This window comes from Solanum verrucosum, unplaced genomic scaffold, assembly GCF_900185275.1.
Source record: "Solanum verrucosum unplaced genomic scaffold, falcon-dt-bn FXZP01000140.1, whole genome shotgun sequence".
Classification (NCBI taxonomy): domain Eukaryota; kingdom Viridiplantae; phylum Streptophyta; class Magnoliopsida; order Solanales; family Solanaceae; genus Solanum; species Solanum verrucosum.
The window spans coordinates 102,942-121,614 of NW_026020112.1; the positions used below are offsets into that span (position 1 = coordinate 102,942).

Sequence of the window (18,673 nt, forward strand, 5' to 3'; positions counted from 1 at the left end):
CATGTACAGTTGAGGAGCGAGTTCCATTTTTTTTCCTTTGAGCAGTACAGAAACACTTTTGGTAATAAAATGTGGATAGTTACCAAAAAAAGAAGTCAATAATTTTCAACTATAGAATGTGTCGTTCTTTTTGGAACAAACTAATAGGAGAGTGTCAAACAAATTTGGAACGGAGGTGTACTTGATATCCACTTAGATTATGTATCATTGAAAAGCAAAGTTGATAATCTGGAAAAGCCACTCCTACGACATTACATTGCATTCTTTCCATCCCAACTCAAGTAAACAGGCATTTGCTTTTCCTGAAAATAACAATTCAAATTGCATAGATAGAAAGAGCAGTAAGGCTTAGAACTTTACACTTGATGAAGTTCTTAAATCTTTTCCTTCTCATGTCATGTTCATCAATTGGGCTGACTGTTGAGTTAAATTCCCGCAAGGGGTGATATTCTACTGAAGCCAGTTTCTCCTTTGCTGTCTGCATTCTCTTTTTTTCAACACTCTGCAATAATATAAAGGAAAAGATCATAATGCAGTTCATAAACTAGATGAATGCCACATTATTCTCCACAAAACAAATGTAAACTTACTAGGGCCTTCTCTAACCCTTGAATTTGTTGTTTGCATAGCTTGAGCTCCATCTCAATGGCATGGATACGACTATCAATAGGTACATTGCACTGCTCAACCATCTGCTTCTGCTTACCCCGGACAATCTCTGGCTGCCAAACATTTAGTGCAACTTTGGCTTGCCTGATAGCAAATCAATGGCAAAGTCAAACATCAGCCGCATCATTTTACATTATCTTTGACTAGCAAAGAATAACGTAGCAACTTATACAACAACCAAGCAAACAAGATTGTGATGCTCTGGTATAAAACATTGTTTTCTACACCAACTCGAATACCATACACATGTCTTATATAATCTCCTAATTGTATTTTTGCTTATGAGATTTTCAAAAGCAAGCAACCTGTTGTTTGTGAAAGCCAGACCCCAACTCCCATATTGTAGGTAAAAATGAAGAATCAAAAACAATAGATAACATTATAACAGTAGACTTCTGTCCTTCACTACCTGATCTTATGCAAATTTAACAACTCAGCAACAGTATTCTTCATTTTCCCTTTCTCCTCTGCAGATCGAAGTTCCATCTTTCCAATCCTCCTAGAATGCTCATTAATTTCACTCTGAATTCTTAAAACAGCCCTTCTATGGGCCAAAAGCTTCTGTTCTCGAACTTTCTCGTATCTAGTTGATATTAGCAACCAATCAGTTCTCCCATAAGATTTACCGGAGAAGATAATATTAAAAAGAAGGCAAGATGATATGGCTAAAGCTAAAATGCCACGAAAATTTAAGAACAAAAGACATACATATAAGAGTGATATCTTCTGACCATCAGTATCTTAGAATAAAACACACATATCCAACAACAACGTACCCATGTAATCCCACAAGTGAGGTTAGGGTAGGGCAATGTGTACGCACCCTTACCCCTGCCTTGTGGAGGTAGAGAGATTGTTTCTAAAATATCACACACATTATTTGCAAATAATGAGATAGCATTTGCAAATCAATGTTTGTTTTCTCAATTTTTTCTATTTCAATTTCAACTCGAAATAGAGAATTTGAAGCTACAAACTGGTTTGACGATTATTTCAATGAAATTTAATGGCTTGCACACTCACAAAACTTCAAGTTTTTTACAAGTGAAATTCATTCTAAACACTAATGAACAAGTACTCATGTTTTCAACTTCAACAAAATACAGTATTGTTTTAAGTTTAGATCAATTATTTGGATGTTTTCAAACATCTTTGCGAAAGCTAAGTGCTTTGTTAGGTTCATGTTGTATCCACCTTGGTAGAATTGACAAAATTTCTAGCCTTTACTAATTAAAAGGTCCCCAAAGCAACAAAATATTCGACTATCATTTGAACTGCTAGAAACTAAGTAGACTACTTTCCGCTGAGGCATAATACATAAATGTGTCATTTAACTTGGCTTCCGCTAGAATCTATGACTTCCAACTTTGGATATACACAAGTAAACACTTAAAACGTGTATAAAGTTGAAAAGTAGAAACACGCGTCCTATGTGCCATAATACATAATACATGTAGCATGTCATGTAATACACAAATTGCAACGTAAAGACACCACACATGATGCATGTGTTACTTATTCAACTTCTGGATAGTTTAAGTGTCGACTTGTGCACGCCCAAAGTTGAATGACCACATTTATATATTATGCCTTCTGCAGAAGATACAATATCCCTGTTGCTAATTTTTATTTTTTTTGTAACTGTGGTTTCCGGGCCCAGCTTGCAGGCAACTAGACTAATTAGATTGTATCTTCTTCATCAGCTAACTGTAAACCTAAGATTTTACATGATGCAAATACACTAAAACAACATAAGACATATACAAAAAAAGAAATTTTGAGTACATGAGTGTGTGAATATATACCTAATTTTGTAGAGCCATTTGCTGGAAACAGAACATGAAGATGAAGGAGGTTGATATTGGGGAAAATCGGCGGAGAACAAAGAGGACCAGAGAGAATCATCGGAGGAGAGTCGATTGAGGAGGGTGCAAGTTATGGAGAGGCAGCAAAGATCTTTGTAGTTGAAGTTGGACGATTCAATTCCGATTTCAAGGATTCGCCTCCATAACTCCTCCGGCAAAGCTGAATCCGACGCCGACATATTCTGCAAACCCGGCCCGATTCTGTTTGATGTTTAATTTTAAAAGGAGGAAACAATTTCTCAAACAAAACATAACTATAAGTAAAACCTCTCTAAATTAATATTGTCAGAATGATGATTTTTTTTTTTTTAATAAAGGTATGTGTTGGAAAAGTCTCAAGGAATTAAATGAATTTGTAAAAAACGAACAATATTCATGAACTCAAAAGGTCATGCTTAATGATCTCGAGTACTACAACTAAGTGGATGTCAATAGCTTTTTTGGTTATTCAACTGAAAATGATATATGTTTAGAGGTTCAAAGCAATGTTAATGATGAAGTTGAAAATGATACAATACATTTGTAACCAATTACACGTAAGGAAATACTTAGCATGTCTAGAACTCTTCATGCTTCACATACCAGAACTTTTGGATGTAATAAGAAAAGTTAGAGATGAATTTTAACTAGGTTTAATTTTTTACAAAAGACAAAAAACACTAGAATCGTAGTTCACTAATTGTCTTAAATATTTTTGTAATTTTAACGGATTATTAATTTATAATATTAATGAGACCATATAGTTGTATAGGGGTCTTCCGGAAATATATTATCTTATTATTTTATCGAAATATGTGATTTTTTTTCCATTGACCCAATTCAAGACCAGAGAAAAATATTATTTTAGAGAGTTTATTAATTTATTGAGTATTAACTTAGAAAGGTTTTACTATATATTAAAGCTTAACACCTCCACTAACTAACCTACTATGTTTATATCAAATTAATAAATATATATACTATATTCTAATATTAATTTAATTTAATAATTATTATTTAGTATTTTAAATCTGACTTTAACTTGTATTTATGTGTTGCATTTTGAATGTGCACAAATAGACCATTTAAACTTGTATAAATATTGAACTAGTAAATACTTTCTATGTGGCATAATACACGTATATCAATAACTTTTAAAATTGACATAAACATAAATATGCTCTTTAACTCGATTTTAGTTATCATCTCCACCCTCCAATTTTGATTGTGCACAAGTAGACACTTAACTTGTATAAAATTGAACATGCATCCTACGTGACATCATACATGTAGAACGATATTACTATTAACGATATTTGTAGGTTGCTAACTGCAGTAACTTCTAGTATATGTTTTATTTACCTCTTGTTACTAGTTTGAATAAGTCTCCTACTATGTGGAGCACATTTAGGAGTAGTTATAGTTCCTATTATCTAGCATTAATTAGTTGTAGATCATGTGCAGGTGGTGGCCTGCACTTTAGCATCAGTTGGTTGAAGATTATGTATATAATAGCTTGCTGCCAGACTTAATGAAATTATCTTTTGACCTTCCCATCTTAATCTTTATATGGTATCAGAGCATTATAAGCTCCACCGAGTTAGATCCATCTATTTCTTTTAAAGCTTGCTTATATATGACTCCAGTTACTGATGCTACTGCTGCCAGCAGTCCTACAGTTTCTGCCACCACTCATGTGGTGCAATTTAACCCTGTTGCTCAGTTACCTCTTAAGTTACAAGGTAACCTCAACTTTTTAACCTGGAAAGCACAACTTGTGATGTTACTAAACGGGCATCAACTCATGGGGCATCTTGATGGAACCACAATAGCTCCATCCCCCACGATTATCCAAAATAATTTTACTGTACCAAATCCCAATTATCAGATTTGGTTCTCTCAAGATCAACTGATCCAACAAGCAATGATGGCATCGGTCGATCCTACCATTGCTCCAACTGTTGCCGCAGCAACATCTGCTAACAAAGCATGGGAACTCCTTCACACAGCCTATGCCAACAAAAGTCATACTCGCATCTTTAGCTTGCGAGATCAATTGCAAAATACCAAGAAGGCTTCTAAAACCATTGCAGAATACTTACAGGAGGTTCGTTCTCTCTCTGATGCTCTCAAAGTTGTTGGTTCACCTGTCAATGACGATGAACTTATTGTCAAAATTCTAAGTGGTCTTAGCCCCGAGTACCGTGAAATCTCTGCTGCAATACGCGCACGAGACTCTTCCTTGAGCTTTGAAGAATTATTTCACAAGCTCACAGATCATGAGCTTTTCCTCAAACATCAAGATCTGGAAAAACCATCCTCTATGATCACAGCTGCTGTTGTCCAGAAGTCCAACACACCTCCGCAATTCAATAGGAATAATTCTCGCTTCAACAATCAGCAACAGAAACCATCTCAGTCTCGCCAATGGAATTCCAATAATCCGCAATCGGATTCCAACAATCAACAAAACAGGAGACAATTTAAGCAATCTGTCAAATGTAAATTGTGCCAAAAGTTTGGTCACACAGCAGATGTATGTCGCTCCAAGTCGCATAATCATTTTGAAGCTAAGGTTAACTTTGCATCTGGCCTACAATCGTCTGGAAACTCTTGGGTTCTAGACTCTGGTGCAACTCACCATGTCACTAGTGAACCCCACAACCTTGAAGAGTATACAGGAACAGAAGAAGTTTCTATGGGTGACGGTAAAACCATTCCCATCACTCATACTGGTTCAACTTTGATTCAGGCATCTAATACTGCTTTTAAGCTTTCTGACACACTTTGTGCTCCTTTAATAAAGAAGAATCTCATTTCTGTAGCTAAGTTTTGTTAAGATAACCGCTCATCTATTGAATTCTTCCCTTTTACTTTTGTTGTGAAGGACTTGCATACTCTGAAGCCGCTGGTACAAGGCCGGAACAATAATGGATTGTATGAGTGGCCGCATCTGCACATCAGGAAGCCATCCATTCACCTCTTCTCCACAAAAGCCCCACATCAACTCTGGCATGGTCGATTGGGTCATCCCCACTCTAGAATTTTAAATTTTATTCTGAAGAAATTTTCTTTACCTGTCGTTGCTGGAAAAGCCAATTTTGAACCTTGTAATTCTTGTTCTTCTAATAAAGCGCATCGTTTGCCATTTCAACGACTCACTTTGTCCAATAATATTCCTCTTCAGATTGTCTTTAGTGATTTATTGGGACCATCACCTGTTTTGTCACTTGATAAAAAATTATATTACTGCATTTTTGTTGACCAATACACCAAATATACTTGGTTGTATACGCTCAAAAACAAAAGTGAGGTTGCTTCAATATTCTCAAAGTTTCATCCTTTAGTAGAAAATTTCTTCAAAACTAAAATTTCCTCAATTTATACGGACGGAGGGGGTGAGTTTATTGGTCTTCAGCCCTATCTTCAGAAAAATGGCATTGAACACTTGATTTCACCTCCATACACACCTCAACGTGTTGCCATAGCTGAACGTAGACATCGTCATATTCTTGAAACCGCTAAAACTCTTCTTCATGAAGCCTCCTTACCACCTGATTTTTGGTCTTTTGCCTGTCATCATGCTGTCTACCTTATCAACAGACTTCCCACTCTCATCCTGAATAATGAGTCGCCCTACCAAAAATTATTTGGTCGATTTCCTGATTATACCACCCTAAGAGTTTTTGGTTGTCTTTGTTACCCATGGCTTAAACCTTATACTAAAAATAAACTTGAGCCACGGTCTGCCCCGTGTGTGTATTTAGGTATCTCCCAGACTCACCATGCTCATATCTGCTTTGACCCAATTCAGTTGAAAATTTTTGTAAGTCGTGATGTACAATTTTTTGAAAAAGAATTTCCTTTTAAAAGAATGTTTATTCACTTGCAGAAATATACTTCCCAATTAAGTTGGGAAGTTGTTGAATCCAAAGAGGAGACTCCAACAACAATTCCAACTCCTCCTCTCTTTATCCCACCACGTATTCCAATCCCTGTAGAGTCCAACTCTCACCATACAACCTCTTCCCCAAGCGATGCTCACTCCAATAGCCACAGCCAAGTACCAGTAGCTGCAGAGACATCAGGTAATACACAACTTCTTGCTCCTTCTTTTTTGCATGATCCTACCATCCACAAGCCTTTACTCACGTACCAAAGACGCAAATCTAGTAAGTTCATACAAACACAACAATCACTCCCAGCCCCTAGCGCCACCACTCCCCAACCCCTGACATCCAGTGATCCCTCTCCTGCCATACCTGCTGCCTCGATTCCCCCACAATCCTTAAACCGAATTATAACTCGGTCTCAGAATAATATCTCCAAGCCAAAGAGAAAACTCTCTTTTCTAACCCATTTGATTCCTACACCTGTAACTTTCAAACAGGCTGATAAACATGAAGAGTGGAGGCAAGCAATGCAAAAAGAGTATGATGCCTTAATAAAAAATAAACTTGGGAACTCGTAACACGAGACCTGTCCAATAATGTGGTGGACTGCAAATGGTTGTATCGGATCAAGCGAAAAGCAGATGGCTCTATAGACCGTTTCAAAGCTCGTCTAGTTGCAAAAGGGTTCATGCAGCGCCCTGGATTGGATTTTCATGAGACATTCAGTCCCGTTGTCAAACCAACAACGGTCAGGTTGGTTCTATCTATCGCTGTGCAACACAATTGGCCAATCCATCAACTTGATGTCAATAATGCTTTCCTTCAAGGAGAATTGGACGAAGAAGTGTTTATGTCTCAACCCCAAGGATTTATCAATCCCCAATTCCCGACTCATGTTTGCAAGCTGAAAAAGGCTATTTATGGCCTCAAACAAGCCCCTCGGGCTTGGTATAATTCTCTGCATGAACATCTGTTGAAAATGGGGTTTGTCAGAACAAAATCTGACACCTCTCTATTTGTATGGAAGCATATGGCTATAACTATTTGCGTTCTTGTCTATGTTGACGACATCATAATCACTGGCAACCATCCAAAAGTGATCAAATTTTTCATCAGTTCCTTGGCAACTAGATTTTCATTGAAAGATCTTGGTTATTTGAACTACTTTTTGGGTGTTGATGTTAAGCACATACCAGATAGTCTCATTCTTTCTCAATCAAAATATATTCTGGATATTCTTTCCGAACTGGATATGGAAAATTGCAAAGGTGTTTCTACCCCCATGTGTTCCACTGTACCACTTCGAGTGGCTGACGGTTCGCCACATACTGATGCCACTCGCTACCGGCGTACCCTTGGCAAATTGCAGTATTTGTCCCTCACACGGCCTGACATCTCTTATGCAGTCAATAAATTGTCTCAATTTATGCATGTCCCGACTGATGAACATTGGAAAGCGGTTAAAAGAGTGCTACGGTATCTCAAAGAAACTTCAAATTCAGGACTTCGCATCATTCGCAGCTCTGACTCCAATTTGTATATGTATGCTGATGCGGACTGGGCTGGCGATCCAAATGACAGAATCTCTACATCAGGTTACATTCTTTTCTTTGGACCAAATCCAGTCAGTTGGTCATCAAAAAAACAACGTGCAGTAGCTCGCTCATCCACCGAGGCAGAGTACAAATCCGTCGCCAATGCACTTGCAGAGCTCACTTGGGTGCGAAACTTACTTCATGAGTTACATGTCACCATTTCGAAGACGCCAACAATCTACTGTGACAATGTTGGAGTGACTTATTTATCTCACAACTCAGTTTTTCATACCCGTATGAAACATGTTGCTGTTGATTTTGCATATGTCCGTGACCAGGTTCAAGATCATCGAGTCCATGTTACTCATACGCATGCTTGTGATCAACTTGCTGATACATTCACCAAGCCACTGCCTAAATCAACATTTACTAGGTGTCGTTCCAAGTTAGGCATTGTTGCACCTTGCCTACCTTGAGGGGGTGTATTAACGATATCTGTAGGTTGCTAACTGCAGTAACTTCTAGTATATGTTTTATTTACCTCTTGTTACTAGTTTGAATAAGTCTCCTACTATGTGGAGCACATTTAAGAGTAGTTATAGTTCCTATTATCTAGCATTAGTTAGTTGTAGATCATGTGCATGTGGTGGCCTGCACTTTAGCATCAGTTGGTTGAAGATTATGTATATAATAGCTTGCTGCCAGACTTAATGAAATTATCTTTTGACCTTCCCATCTTATTCTTTATAATTACGACACAAAATTATCATAAAGAATGTCATGTAGGATGAGCGCGTCTATTTATTTAGTTTTCTATAAATTTAAGTATTTATTTATACACAATACTCAATACAAGCAAAGTTAAAGTGTATAAATAACAGTTGAAAGTTAAGTTAAAAAAATACGTTTATAGATTATTCTCCTATTTTATTTCAACCATTAGCATATTTAATTCGGTTGTCAACTTTGTGCAATCTTCTAGTCTATCTAGATAGTCAAAGTCAATATACTACGCAAAATAAAATAATTGCAGTATGATTTTCATTAAAAAAAAATTAATAGCTTATTCTTGCTTTGCTGACATGACATGTACCAATTACGTACGTTTAATATAAATAGTTTTAAGATAAGAATTTTGATTGTGTAATTAATATATAGCCGCCATATCTGACTATCTGTTATATATGTTATTTATTTATATTGTTATGATTATTTTCCACTTGATGCACTATAAATCTGGAGACACAAAATCATATATATATACAGAAACAAAGTACTTAGCAAATAGTTCTTGAGACTATTTCCTTAGCCAAAGAAATGGGAATTCCTTCATCAGTAACTCCAATTTTCAAAAGGTAGTGACTATCAACAACTGAAATTAGTCCTATCATCAATTCGTTGAACAGATGAGTTGATTTCTCAGATGATCATCTGACTCATAAAAGAGTTGATTTATGAGATGGTCACTCAACTCATATAAGAGTTGATTTATCAGACAATCATTCAACTCATAGTTATCATATCAGTAAAAGAAAATTGAACTCAAGAGAAAATATGACTTTCTGAGATAGCAACTATAGATCGAGTGATCATTACAATCAACTCTTAGTTGTTATCTCAGGAAAAAGATGATTTTTTTTAGATAACAACTATTAGTTGAGTGATCGATTTTTATTTTTTTTTGGTGTGTAAGAATAATATGGTGATTGCAATTAAGTAAAGAACATCTAAATTTGCAGGTTAGAAGGTAAAGTAGCAGTGATCACAGGCGGAGCTAGTGGAATTGGAGAAGCTGCAACTCGGCTTTTCACAAAACATGGCGCGAAGGTTGTGGTAGCCGATGTTCAAGATGACTTAGGTTCGTGTGATATTTTCATCTAAAAGTTTTATCTGTTGTCACTAAAAAAGACATTTCTAATTAGTCAACTTATTACATATTAATTACTTAATTATATTATGTCTGATCGAACAGGTCAAGCCCTGTGCAAAGAACTAGGCTCAAACGACACCATCTCCTTCACACATTGCGATGTCACAAACGAAAATGACATGGAAAACGCGATAGACGGAGCAGTTTCGAGGTATGGAAAGCTAGACATCATGTTCAGCAATGCAGGTATAACAGGAAACATGAAGGATCCGAGTATTTTAGCAACGGATTATAACAACTTCAAGAATGTGTTCGATGTGAATGTTTACGGGGCATTTTTAGGAGCTAAAATTGCAGCCAAAGCTATGATACCAACTAAAAAAGGTAGCATTTTGTTCACATCTAGTGTTGCTTCTGTAATTGGTGGAATTGCTTCACCGATAACATATGCTTCATCAAAACATGCTGTAGTTGGACTAACAAATCATTTAGCTGTTGAATTGGGAAAATATGGAATAAGAGTAAATTGTATTTCTCCATATACAGTTGTTACACCACTTGTTAGGGAAATTTTGGGGAAAATGGATAAGGAAAAAGCAGAGGAAATTATTATGGAAACTGCTAATCTTAAAGGGGGGATATTGGAACCAGAAGATATTGCTGAGGCTGCTGTTTATTTGGGAAGTGATGAGTCTAAGTATGTGAGTGGTGTTAATTTGGTGATTGATGGAGGGTATAGTAAAACTAATCCATTTGCCTCAATTGTTATGCAAAACTACATTTAATTTCTAGAAGAAATTGAAGGATGACTAGTACTCTCGGGGAATTTTAATCGCTCAGTTGATTGACTATCTGAACTTTCACCTTACTGGTGTGGTTTCAATTCCCCACATTCTAGAAGAAGTGGAAGGATTACTACTCTTGTACTTTAGTTTCTTGTTGTTTGTTTGTTGTTTATGAGTTTAAAATATCATGTAAGTGTGTTCTTGTATCCCACATGTGGTGAAATTTTCACTTGTGATTCTCTTTGGGACAACTGATTAGTAAATGATACTTTTATAATTTTACTTGCAATTTGTGAATTTCTTAGATTACGGTCGGTTGAAAATATCTATTGGGTCGGGCTCACTCATAAGGGGGGTTAATTAGTAAATTAGCTCATTAGTTTGTCCCTTTTTCTTAACTCTAATCGTAGTGTATAAATTCACCATTATGGGTGTAGAAAAAATAAGTTTTATTCCACTTTAGATGATGGATAGGGTTAATGAAATGTTTGCATCACTAAAGGATATTTAGGTTGAAGGGAGTTCATCCGCTTTCTGACGATCGGTGATGCGAGTCATAGTAGCTGCAAATCCACTTCCGCTATGGAGAAACTCATAAAATCTTCTGAACTAGTATTTGTGAATCAAATATAACGAGGTCTAAAGATCTCTTTTAAACAGACTAAAAGACTAATGTGTAAACATTAGACCACGGTCTAAAATTTGTAAATTATTGCAAATGTTAGACGATAGTAGTCTAATGTAAAGTTGAGAAATATCAAATATTAGTGAAAGGGATATTTGATATTTCTAATTACTATATTGACACATAAAATGATAAAATTACCATGATCATGCATTTTTAAATCTCATACCTAGAAAATCTCAACTTTTTAATTTTTAATTTTTTTCTATTACATTGTAGAATCAGGGAATGGGAAAAGAGATAGTAAAAAATCGAACTCACACTTAGTGTATGGAAGACTTCTTACGTGTACCACTAGACTGTAAGCCTTGATGGTACAAAATCTAAACTTTTTCCTTTTAACTTTTTCCTATTACATTCGAGGATCGGGAATGGTAAAAATCGAACTCACACTTAGTGTATAGGAGACTCTCACTGATACTACTAGACTGTAAGCCTTGGCAATATAAAATCTGAACTTCGATCTTGATACTATACGTGATTGTTTCGCGAAAATTAGCCAATGTAGGGACAATATAACAACTAAATTCTCTTATCCCTTTCACCAATTTTCCAATTTTTTTACTAGAGAATAAATTAAAGAATGAGAGACAGTAGAGACAAGTCCTTTTTTTTTGGTTGTCACTATTTTGGTTCCACATTTGTTGGAAGAGTGTATCCACCACTGTAATCAAAAGCATGAGTATCATTTATCTCCTTTCTCTGTAGAGCCTCTTTATTATAAGGATGTCTAGAAGCAGCTATTGCTGTCCCAAAATCCGTTATCGATGATGATGCAGACGTAGAATTTGTTTCCAGACCATCATTTTGCAGAATACTTTCAAGCATTTTTACCACTTCACTCATCGTTGGACGATCAGCAGCAGCCTCTTCAACACATTGCATTGCCACGTCCACAAACCTTGTAAAACCAATTAGATTTGGCATGTTTCTAATGACTGGATCGATCATATTGCTCAAGCCATAATGCTCCTCGTCGTTCTTATTAATTGCTGTTCTCATCTCTCGAACAACGTATTTCCCCTTCTCTATTGGTTGTTTTGCAGTTATGAGTTCTAGCATTACAACACCAAAGCTATACACATCGCTCTTCTCGGTTAGTTGTTGAGTCATATAGTATTCAGGATCTAGATAACCCTGCAATGTCATCAATAGTCTTAAATTCAATTTCATGCTTCAAGAGTTCAACAAAATTCAATCTTTTTCTTGAAATAGAACGTGAAAATGTGCAGGATGTGGTACTGACCAATGTGCCTTTAACTTGAGTGGAAACATGACCCTTTGAGCTATCTGATACGAGTTTGGACAAGCCGAAATCCCCGACCTTTGCTGTTAAGTTCTGATCCAACAAAATGTTAGTTGATTTCACATCTCTGTGAATTATAGGAGGATTGGCAAGCTCATGCAGATAAGCTAATCCTCTGGCTGAACCAAGCGCAACACGAAGTCTCCTCTTCCAATCTAGATAAATGCTCGTTTTCCCTGTAGAGCATAGTGGAAATTAACTTCTACAGATAAATGGAAATATTAGGAACTTTTTAGTGTAAATTACTATAAATAGGAAGTAGTCTTTAATGTATAGGAGGATGTAACTTACCTGACAAATTCTCCCTGAGTGAACCATTTGGCATATACTCGTATACCAGTACTTGTTCCCCTTGCTCAAAACAGAATCCAACCAGACCAACTAGGTTCTTGTGATGAACCCGTGAAAGCAATTCAATTTCCGTCTTGAACTCTTGTCCACCTTGCATGGATCCATGTTGAGCCCTTTTGATAGCAATTACTTGCCCATTCGCGAGCGTTCCTCTGTAGACCTAGGAAACAGAACACACGCGAATAAGAAAAGCAGCTGAAGAGTTTATCCTCTTTGATTTATTCTGTATATACAATGGATTTTCATAGCAAACCTTCCCATAGCCACCGGAACCAATCTCATTTCTCTCCGAGAAGTTTCCCGTGCATTTCTTAAGTTCATCATAAGAAAACCATCTGGCGCCCTTTAGTTGTGGTGCACCTTCACTGTCGTTTCCACTTGGAGCCCACGATGCTGGACAAAGAACGTCAAAGTAATCAGACATTTTAGTCCAATTCTAGTTGCATTATGGACATACAGTCAAACCTCTCTATAAAGACGTCATTTGTTCTGATATTTTTTTGGCTGCTATAGCGAAATGTTGTTATAGAGAACATATAATTCAACATAACATGAAAAATCAGTTCCAAAGAAAACTTGGCCGTTATAGTGAAATGTTATCATAGAAGATGATTGTTATAGAGAGGCTTGAATGTATATATAGTTATAACTCATCGGTTTATTTCTATGAAAGATGACATTACCAAATGGTCTACTCAATCCAATAGCTCTTTCAGCAAGTTTCTTTTGTTGAATAGCATATATTGCAAGAGCAACGAGCAAGAGGACCAGGATGGTACACCCGGTAGCTATTCCTATAACTTGTCTTGAGCTAATAGAAGTTTCTCCACGTTCGGCTGAAACAGTTTTAGTATTAAGTCAGTATATTGGTCTAGAAGTTACAGTTGAAAAGAAACTCAGTAATTATACCTTGGAAAGTGTAAGGAGATGCTATAAAATAGTACGGTCCAAACTCGTGAGGCGGCTTATAAGTTTGGTTACTCAAGGAGAATCCAATCCTCTCAACCTCTGATCTATTAAAATACTTTCCTGTTGGTGGAAATAATTCTAACTGCACCTGAAGATAATCATCAATGTTGAAGAAGGGGTTCTGCAGAGAAACTGAACCGGGCGTGAGATCCAACTTCACCCACAGGCTCATTTCGAGTGAATGGAACGTATTATCATTGGACAACTCCCTAAAAGAGGGTCCTCTAAAGTAGAATGTTCCCTGGTACGGATAAGCACAATCACAACTTTGTGGGCTAACTTTTTGATCAGCAGGACATGATTTGCTCCCACAGTTAGCTAGGCTGGTTGAGTAAGGCTTTGCAGATTGCTGCTGAAGCTGGCAGTAGTTCGTGTTTCCAAGGGCCGTGTCACATACAGGGTTTCCGATCAGTCTGATGACAACCACAAAGCAATCAAGGAGAAAGAAAGAGAGAAAAAAAAAATCTAATCGACAAAAAGGAGAAATGAACCATCTCACATCAAGGTATTTTTGTATCCAGAGCCAAGCGTGATTGATGAAATATCGTTGTTCTGTAAATCAACAAGAGTGAGTTGCCTGCCACTGATGCCACCCATGTTCAACGTATCATTCAATGCGTTGTTCCTCAGTTTCCTGCATAAGTTATTACGATCATTACAACCTCTTCATTGCAGGTAATAGACATGGCATATTCAGTTAGGATCGGGATACTCACACTTGTTGTAATTGAGGTAAAGCGAAAAGTTTCTGAGGCACTGATCCATGAAGTGAGCCATACTCAATGACTCTGAGCATTACATCAGTTCTTCCTACTTAGATTCATCAAACTTTTTTGGAAATTCATAGTTTCATTCATAACTGATTAATACTCACAGAGTGGTGAGAGACTCTAAAGTCGAGAACCATATAGGTGCCTCCGATTTATGGAAGGAATTATTGCTCAAGTCCCTGGAAGAGAAACAAAATATGATGTATCACTTCAACATTGAGAAACAACTAGGGAAAATCAGGATTCCAGATATTTTCCTTACAGATAATTAAGGGAATTCATTCCAGTTAAATCTGGTAGTGGACCGGACAGTTCGTTGTGAGCTAAGTTCCTGAAAACAGAAATAAGATCACAAAAGTACAACTTCAATCTACAAGTTATTGATTTCAAGCAGAAAATTGAGTGAGCAATGATGGGAAAAAGTATACTTACAACTCTACAACGCTTGTGAGATTTTTGAGGTTTGATGGGACACTACCATTTAAGGCATTTCTATCGAGCCGACTGTATATGTTACATTACATGAATACCAGCAAAAGATAAAAGTGTACAAGCATATAATCCAAAACAGAAGGTGAAGTAGCATGAAAGGTAGGATAAATAAGACGGTCAATTCTACTCACAGAACCTCAAGTGTCTGAACAAGTCCTAGTGTAAGTGGAATGCTCCCGCTTAGTTGATTTCCATCAAACAGTCTGCCATATCAGAAGTTCACAAAGTGAGAAGGAGGGCAGGAAGAATAATGCGAATCACTCTTTAGTTTCTTGACTTACACATGTATTAGAACCATGTCAGCACTAAAAAGAATGTCCGGAATGGAGCCTGAAAGTTGGTTTTTGTTAAAATGGCTGCGATAATGACATAACATAGAAGTCAGACCTTAAGAGGTATATATCCTGTCTTAAGAACAGCTTGATAGGAATATATAAAGTTTACTCACAAGTGTTTTGCTTTTTTTAGAAGGTCTAACCCCGGACTTGAGGAAGTTGAAACAGGAATTGGTCCTGTTAACTGGTTATCTGCTAGATCAAGCCAGTAGAGTTTCGACAGATTGCCAAGAGTTCGTGGAATCTCACCAGTGAAATTATTCGAGTTAAGTGCTCTGTGTCAAAGAAATTGACATGGAACTAGATGAATTGATGATACACCTAAAATGATCACAAGTTAATATGGCTGAGAAATTCTTACAAGAATGATAACTCAGCAAGTCTTCCCAACTCCATCGGTATACTGCCACTGAAGCTACAGCCCGCGAGGATTCTGAAAAGTAAATAAATACATTCACGTACATGTAAGTTATGTATATCATTGAATCGTGATACAAATTACGAAGAAGAAAGCTAATCAAATGATCAATCTATGACGAAAATATTATAAATGTCAATTTTGTGTACATAGAGGGTATACATTATACAATCAAGACCATCAAGTTTTCATAGTCTTACAATATGTTTAGTTTCTGCAGATCTCCTATCCGCGGAGAAAGAGAACCTGTAAGTCCTCGGTTGAACGACAGGTCTCTGCAATGCAAGTTTAGCAACTGAAGTGAGCAAATTATGGTGACAAATACAAGCTTATTGCTAATAATCAACAAAATTTTATTGGATTTAAAAACCAAACTCACAAGGAAATTAATTCAGTGAGCCCTCCAATGTCACCACTTAATTTTCCTCTCAGTCCCATTGTTGATAATCCCCTGAAAGAAACAATAAACACAATCAATTGTTAACAACTGCTTCGTTGGTGAAACAACAATTTCAAAAACTAAGATGTGGCTTGGTTTGAAGTATAAAAAGGTGAAAAACTTACATAAATCCCACTAATTTTAGGAGCTAATTACTTTGATACACTCTAGTTTGCAATATTACGTATCTTATCATATTCTGGTGCGTCTAGATACATCCAGATACATGTATCTCGGGATACATGAGGTCAAAATTAAGTGTAATTTGTTCTAGATACATTGTATCCAAGTGGATTCGCATTATCTGGATACATTACAAATTTTGCTCACCTCTCTCCCATCTCGCTTGCCACTCTCCTATGTATCTAATATCTCATATGTGAATCACACCAGATACACATATCTAGTGTGATTCGCATGTATCCAGATACATAACGAATCTCGCTAGCCTCCCTCCCCATCTCGCTCTCCTCTCTCCCTATTTTAGTATATATGGTAGCAAAAATACATGTATCTAAGTGTATCTTCTTCAATATATGGAGGAAACTCTTAATTAGTGGTAGGATAGGTAATTTTTTTGGAAGTATAGGTAATGATGTATACATAATAGCGAAGTACGTCTAATTATGTATTTTTTTCCTAAAAAAAATAAATTTATGTATAGATTTTCGTATTACTTACACAAGATTTGGTTTTCCATCTAAAAATTTGTAAGATAATATAGTTTCCATATAACTAACATGATGTTTTGTTTCCGGTATTAAACTCTGCACTAGTCATGCGAAGTTTAATATTGGAAACTAAAACCTTGTATAACTTAGACGAGAATCTATATATTATTTTTCACAGATAGAATGTAGAACAACAATACATGTGTGAGTAATACGTGGATAAGAGCATCTAAAGGCGGAAATGCACTTAAATTATACAATCATGCATAACAACTCATGTGTTATTAGTCATCGTATAACTAGAATGTAAACCAAACGATCCCCAGATATTGGAAGAGAAAAAGCATACTCACAATGCAGTTACCCTTGAGTTGTTGCAGGTTACACCTTCCCAAGATGTTCCACAAGGATCATCCGATTTCTGCCAACTAGGCGGCGTATTTTCCCACTGATCTTTCAGTGATCGAAGTATCGTTACTGCAATCAACCAAGTTCACACTTATTCATAACAAAACATTATTATCTGAACTCAGTACTTTCAACGCAGAGCATAAATTTATAAGTAAAAGTTCACAAAAACTGCAACAAATAGTAAAACTCATAAAGTTCAAATACTGGATCCGACAATTTTATACAAAGTTCCTACCATCTCTGGGATCTGTAACAGTGTAAATGAAATCGATGCCAGACGAGAAGACGATAAAGCAGAGTAACAGCCGAGTGGCTGCCATTGTTCAAAAATTTGCTTCAGATCAGCAAATAACTAATTTGATTTTTCATACATATGGTCACTTTTAATATGTGAAAAATACAAATAAAAGTTTGGAGGGATTTTTTTTGCTTTTTAAGGGTAGTTGGTGGGTGGGGGGAAAAGTTGTTAGGCAAATTCGACATTTTAATGATTTTGCTCATCTTAGAAGCCAATCTAACTGTTGTCTAATTCCACTATCGATTACACTCATAATTGTGAGACAATTATCACTGAATTATAATGGTGGATCCGTTGTTACGGGATCAAGTTCATCTGAACTCAGTACTTTTAACTCAGAGTATAAATTTATGTGTAAGAACTAATAAAATTGTAATGAATAGTAAATATGATGTTATAACTTTTGAAAATATGACGGATTCGGTGTGGAAAACTTTAAAAATTGAACTCAATAAAGTTTAAATCGTGGATCGAGTCTCATGACATTGTGAATTGAAGTGAGTGTGTGAGTGGACATTGTTTGGCTTCTTTTACACGCTGAATCACAGGTATAAAGAGAAAGATACTGATATCTTTGATTCTAAGGCAGATTATGATGATGATCCAATGTAGGATACAGTTCTACAGAGGATGAAGATATTGCAAGAACTCGTAGATTTTAGATCAGATTTTGAAAATTTATCTTCAAATATCTAATAGTGGTGAAATTTATAATTTATCTTCAAAATTCGTTTGAACTCACAAAAAACTTTAATTTTTTCAAAGTAAAATGCATATCCAAACACAACTTCAGGTTTCATAAATTACAACTTCCAAAAATCAAATTTTTAAGTTTTTATTTCCAAATCTATGGTAAAATGGAGTTTAGTCTCATCAATAAATCTTATTTTCGAACCATTAGTAAGTTATTATTTTTTTAACGAACTAAAAAG

At 36.2% G+C, this 18,673-nt stretch overlaps 3 protein-coding genes across 3 annotated transcripts; 1 reads left to right on the top strand and 2 right to left on the bottom strand.

The window, feature by feature from the left end:
- Nucleotides 1-91: 91 nt before the first annotated feature.
- On the bottom strand, nt 92-2,747 carry LOC125825558 (F-box protein SKIP24). The gene is made up of 4 exons (XM_049504882.1): nt 2,475-2,747; nt 1,079-1,252; nt 591-753; nt 92-502 (listed from the first exon to the last, which is right to left on the bottom strand). The coding sequence occupies exons 1-4, from the start codon at nt 2,711-2,713 to the stop codon at nt 317-319; spliced, it is 762 nt and encodes a 253-aa protein (XP_049360839.1). The 5' UTR covers nt 2,714-2,747; the 3' UTR covers nt 92-316.
- Nucleotides 2,748-9,258: 6,511 nt separating this feature from the next.
- Nucleotides 9,259-10,622, top strand: LOC125825585 (short chain aldehyde dehydrogenase 1-like). The gene is made up of 3 exons (XM_049504910.1): nt 9,259-9,296; nt 9,681-9,799; nt 9,914-10,622. Exons 1-3 carry the CDS (start codon nt 9,259-9,261, stop codon nt 10,594-10,596), a joined length of 840 nt encoding a protein of 279 aa, XP_049360867.1. The 3' UTR covers nt 10,597-10,622.
- A 1,177-nt stretch (nt 10,623-11,799) lies between these two features.
- Nucleotides 11,800-17,826, bottom strand: LOC125825577 (leucine-rich repeat receptor protein kinase HPCA1). The gene is made up of 19 exons (XM_049504905.1): nt 17,679-17,826; nt 17,386-17,509; nt 16,302-16,373; nt 16,123-16,197; nt 15,866-15,937; nt 15,618-15,779; nt 15,451-15,525; nt 15,301-15,372; nt 15,110-15,181; nt 14,940-15,008; nt 14,782-14,856; nt 14,624-14,695; nt 14,407-14,541; nt 13,848-14,320; nt 13,622-13,774; nt 13,192-13,331; nt 12,879-13,098; nt 12,528-12,763; nt 11,800-12,418 (listed from the first exon to the last, which is right to left on the bottom strand). Exons 1-19 carry the CDS (start codon nt 17,761-17,763, stop codon nt 11,906-11,908), a joined length of 2,895 nt encoding a protein of 964 aa, XP_049360862.1. The 5' UTR covers nt 17,764-17,826; the 3' UTR covers nt 11,800-11,905.
- Nucleotides 17,827-18,673: the final 847 nt, after the last annotated feature.

Bases quoted from the DNA above. Each gene is read 5' to 3' on its own strand.
- LOC125825558 (XM_049504882.1), bottom strand. From the start codon at position 2,713: ATGTCGGCGTCGGATTCAGCTTTGCCGGAGGAGTTATGGAGGCGAATC. The intron at 1,253-2,474 runs GTATATATTCAC...AATATCAACTAG, and splicing joins AAATGGCTCTACAAAATTAG to ATACGAGAAAGTTCGAGAAC. The intron at 754-1,078 runs GTAGTGAAGGAC...ATTTGCTATCAG, and splicing joins TTAAATTTGCATAAGATCAG to GCAAGCCAAAGTTGCACTAA.
- LOC125825585 (XM_049504910.1), top strand. From the start codon at position 9,259: ATGGGAATTCCTTCATCAGTAACTCCAATTTTCAAAAG. The intron at 9,297-9,680 runs GTAGTGACTATC...CTAAATTTGCAG, and splicing joins GTAACTCCAATTTTCAAAAG to GTTAGAAGGTAAAGTAGCAG. The intron at 9,800-9,913 runs GTTCGTGTGATA...CTGATCGAACAG, and splicing joins CGATGTTCAAGATGACTTAG to GTCAAGCCCTGTGCAAAGAA.
- LOC125825577 (XM_049504905.1), bottom strand. From the start codon at position 17,763: ATGGCAGCCACTCGGCTGTTACTCTGCTTTATCGTCTTCTCGTCTGGC. The intron at 17,510-17,678 runs GTAGGAACTTTG...GGTTGATTGCAG, and splicing joins TGTTACAGATCCCAGAGATG to TAACGATACTTCGATCACTG. The intron at 13,332-13,621 runs GTAATGTCATCT...TTCTTTGTCCAG, and splicing joins TGGATTGAGTAGACCATTTG to CATCGTGGGCTCCAAGTGGA.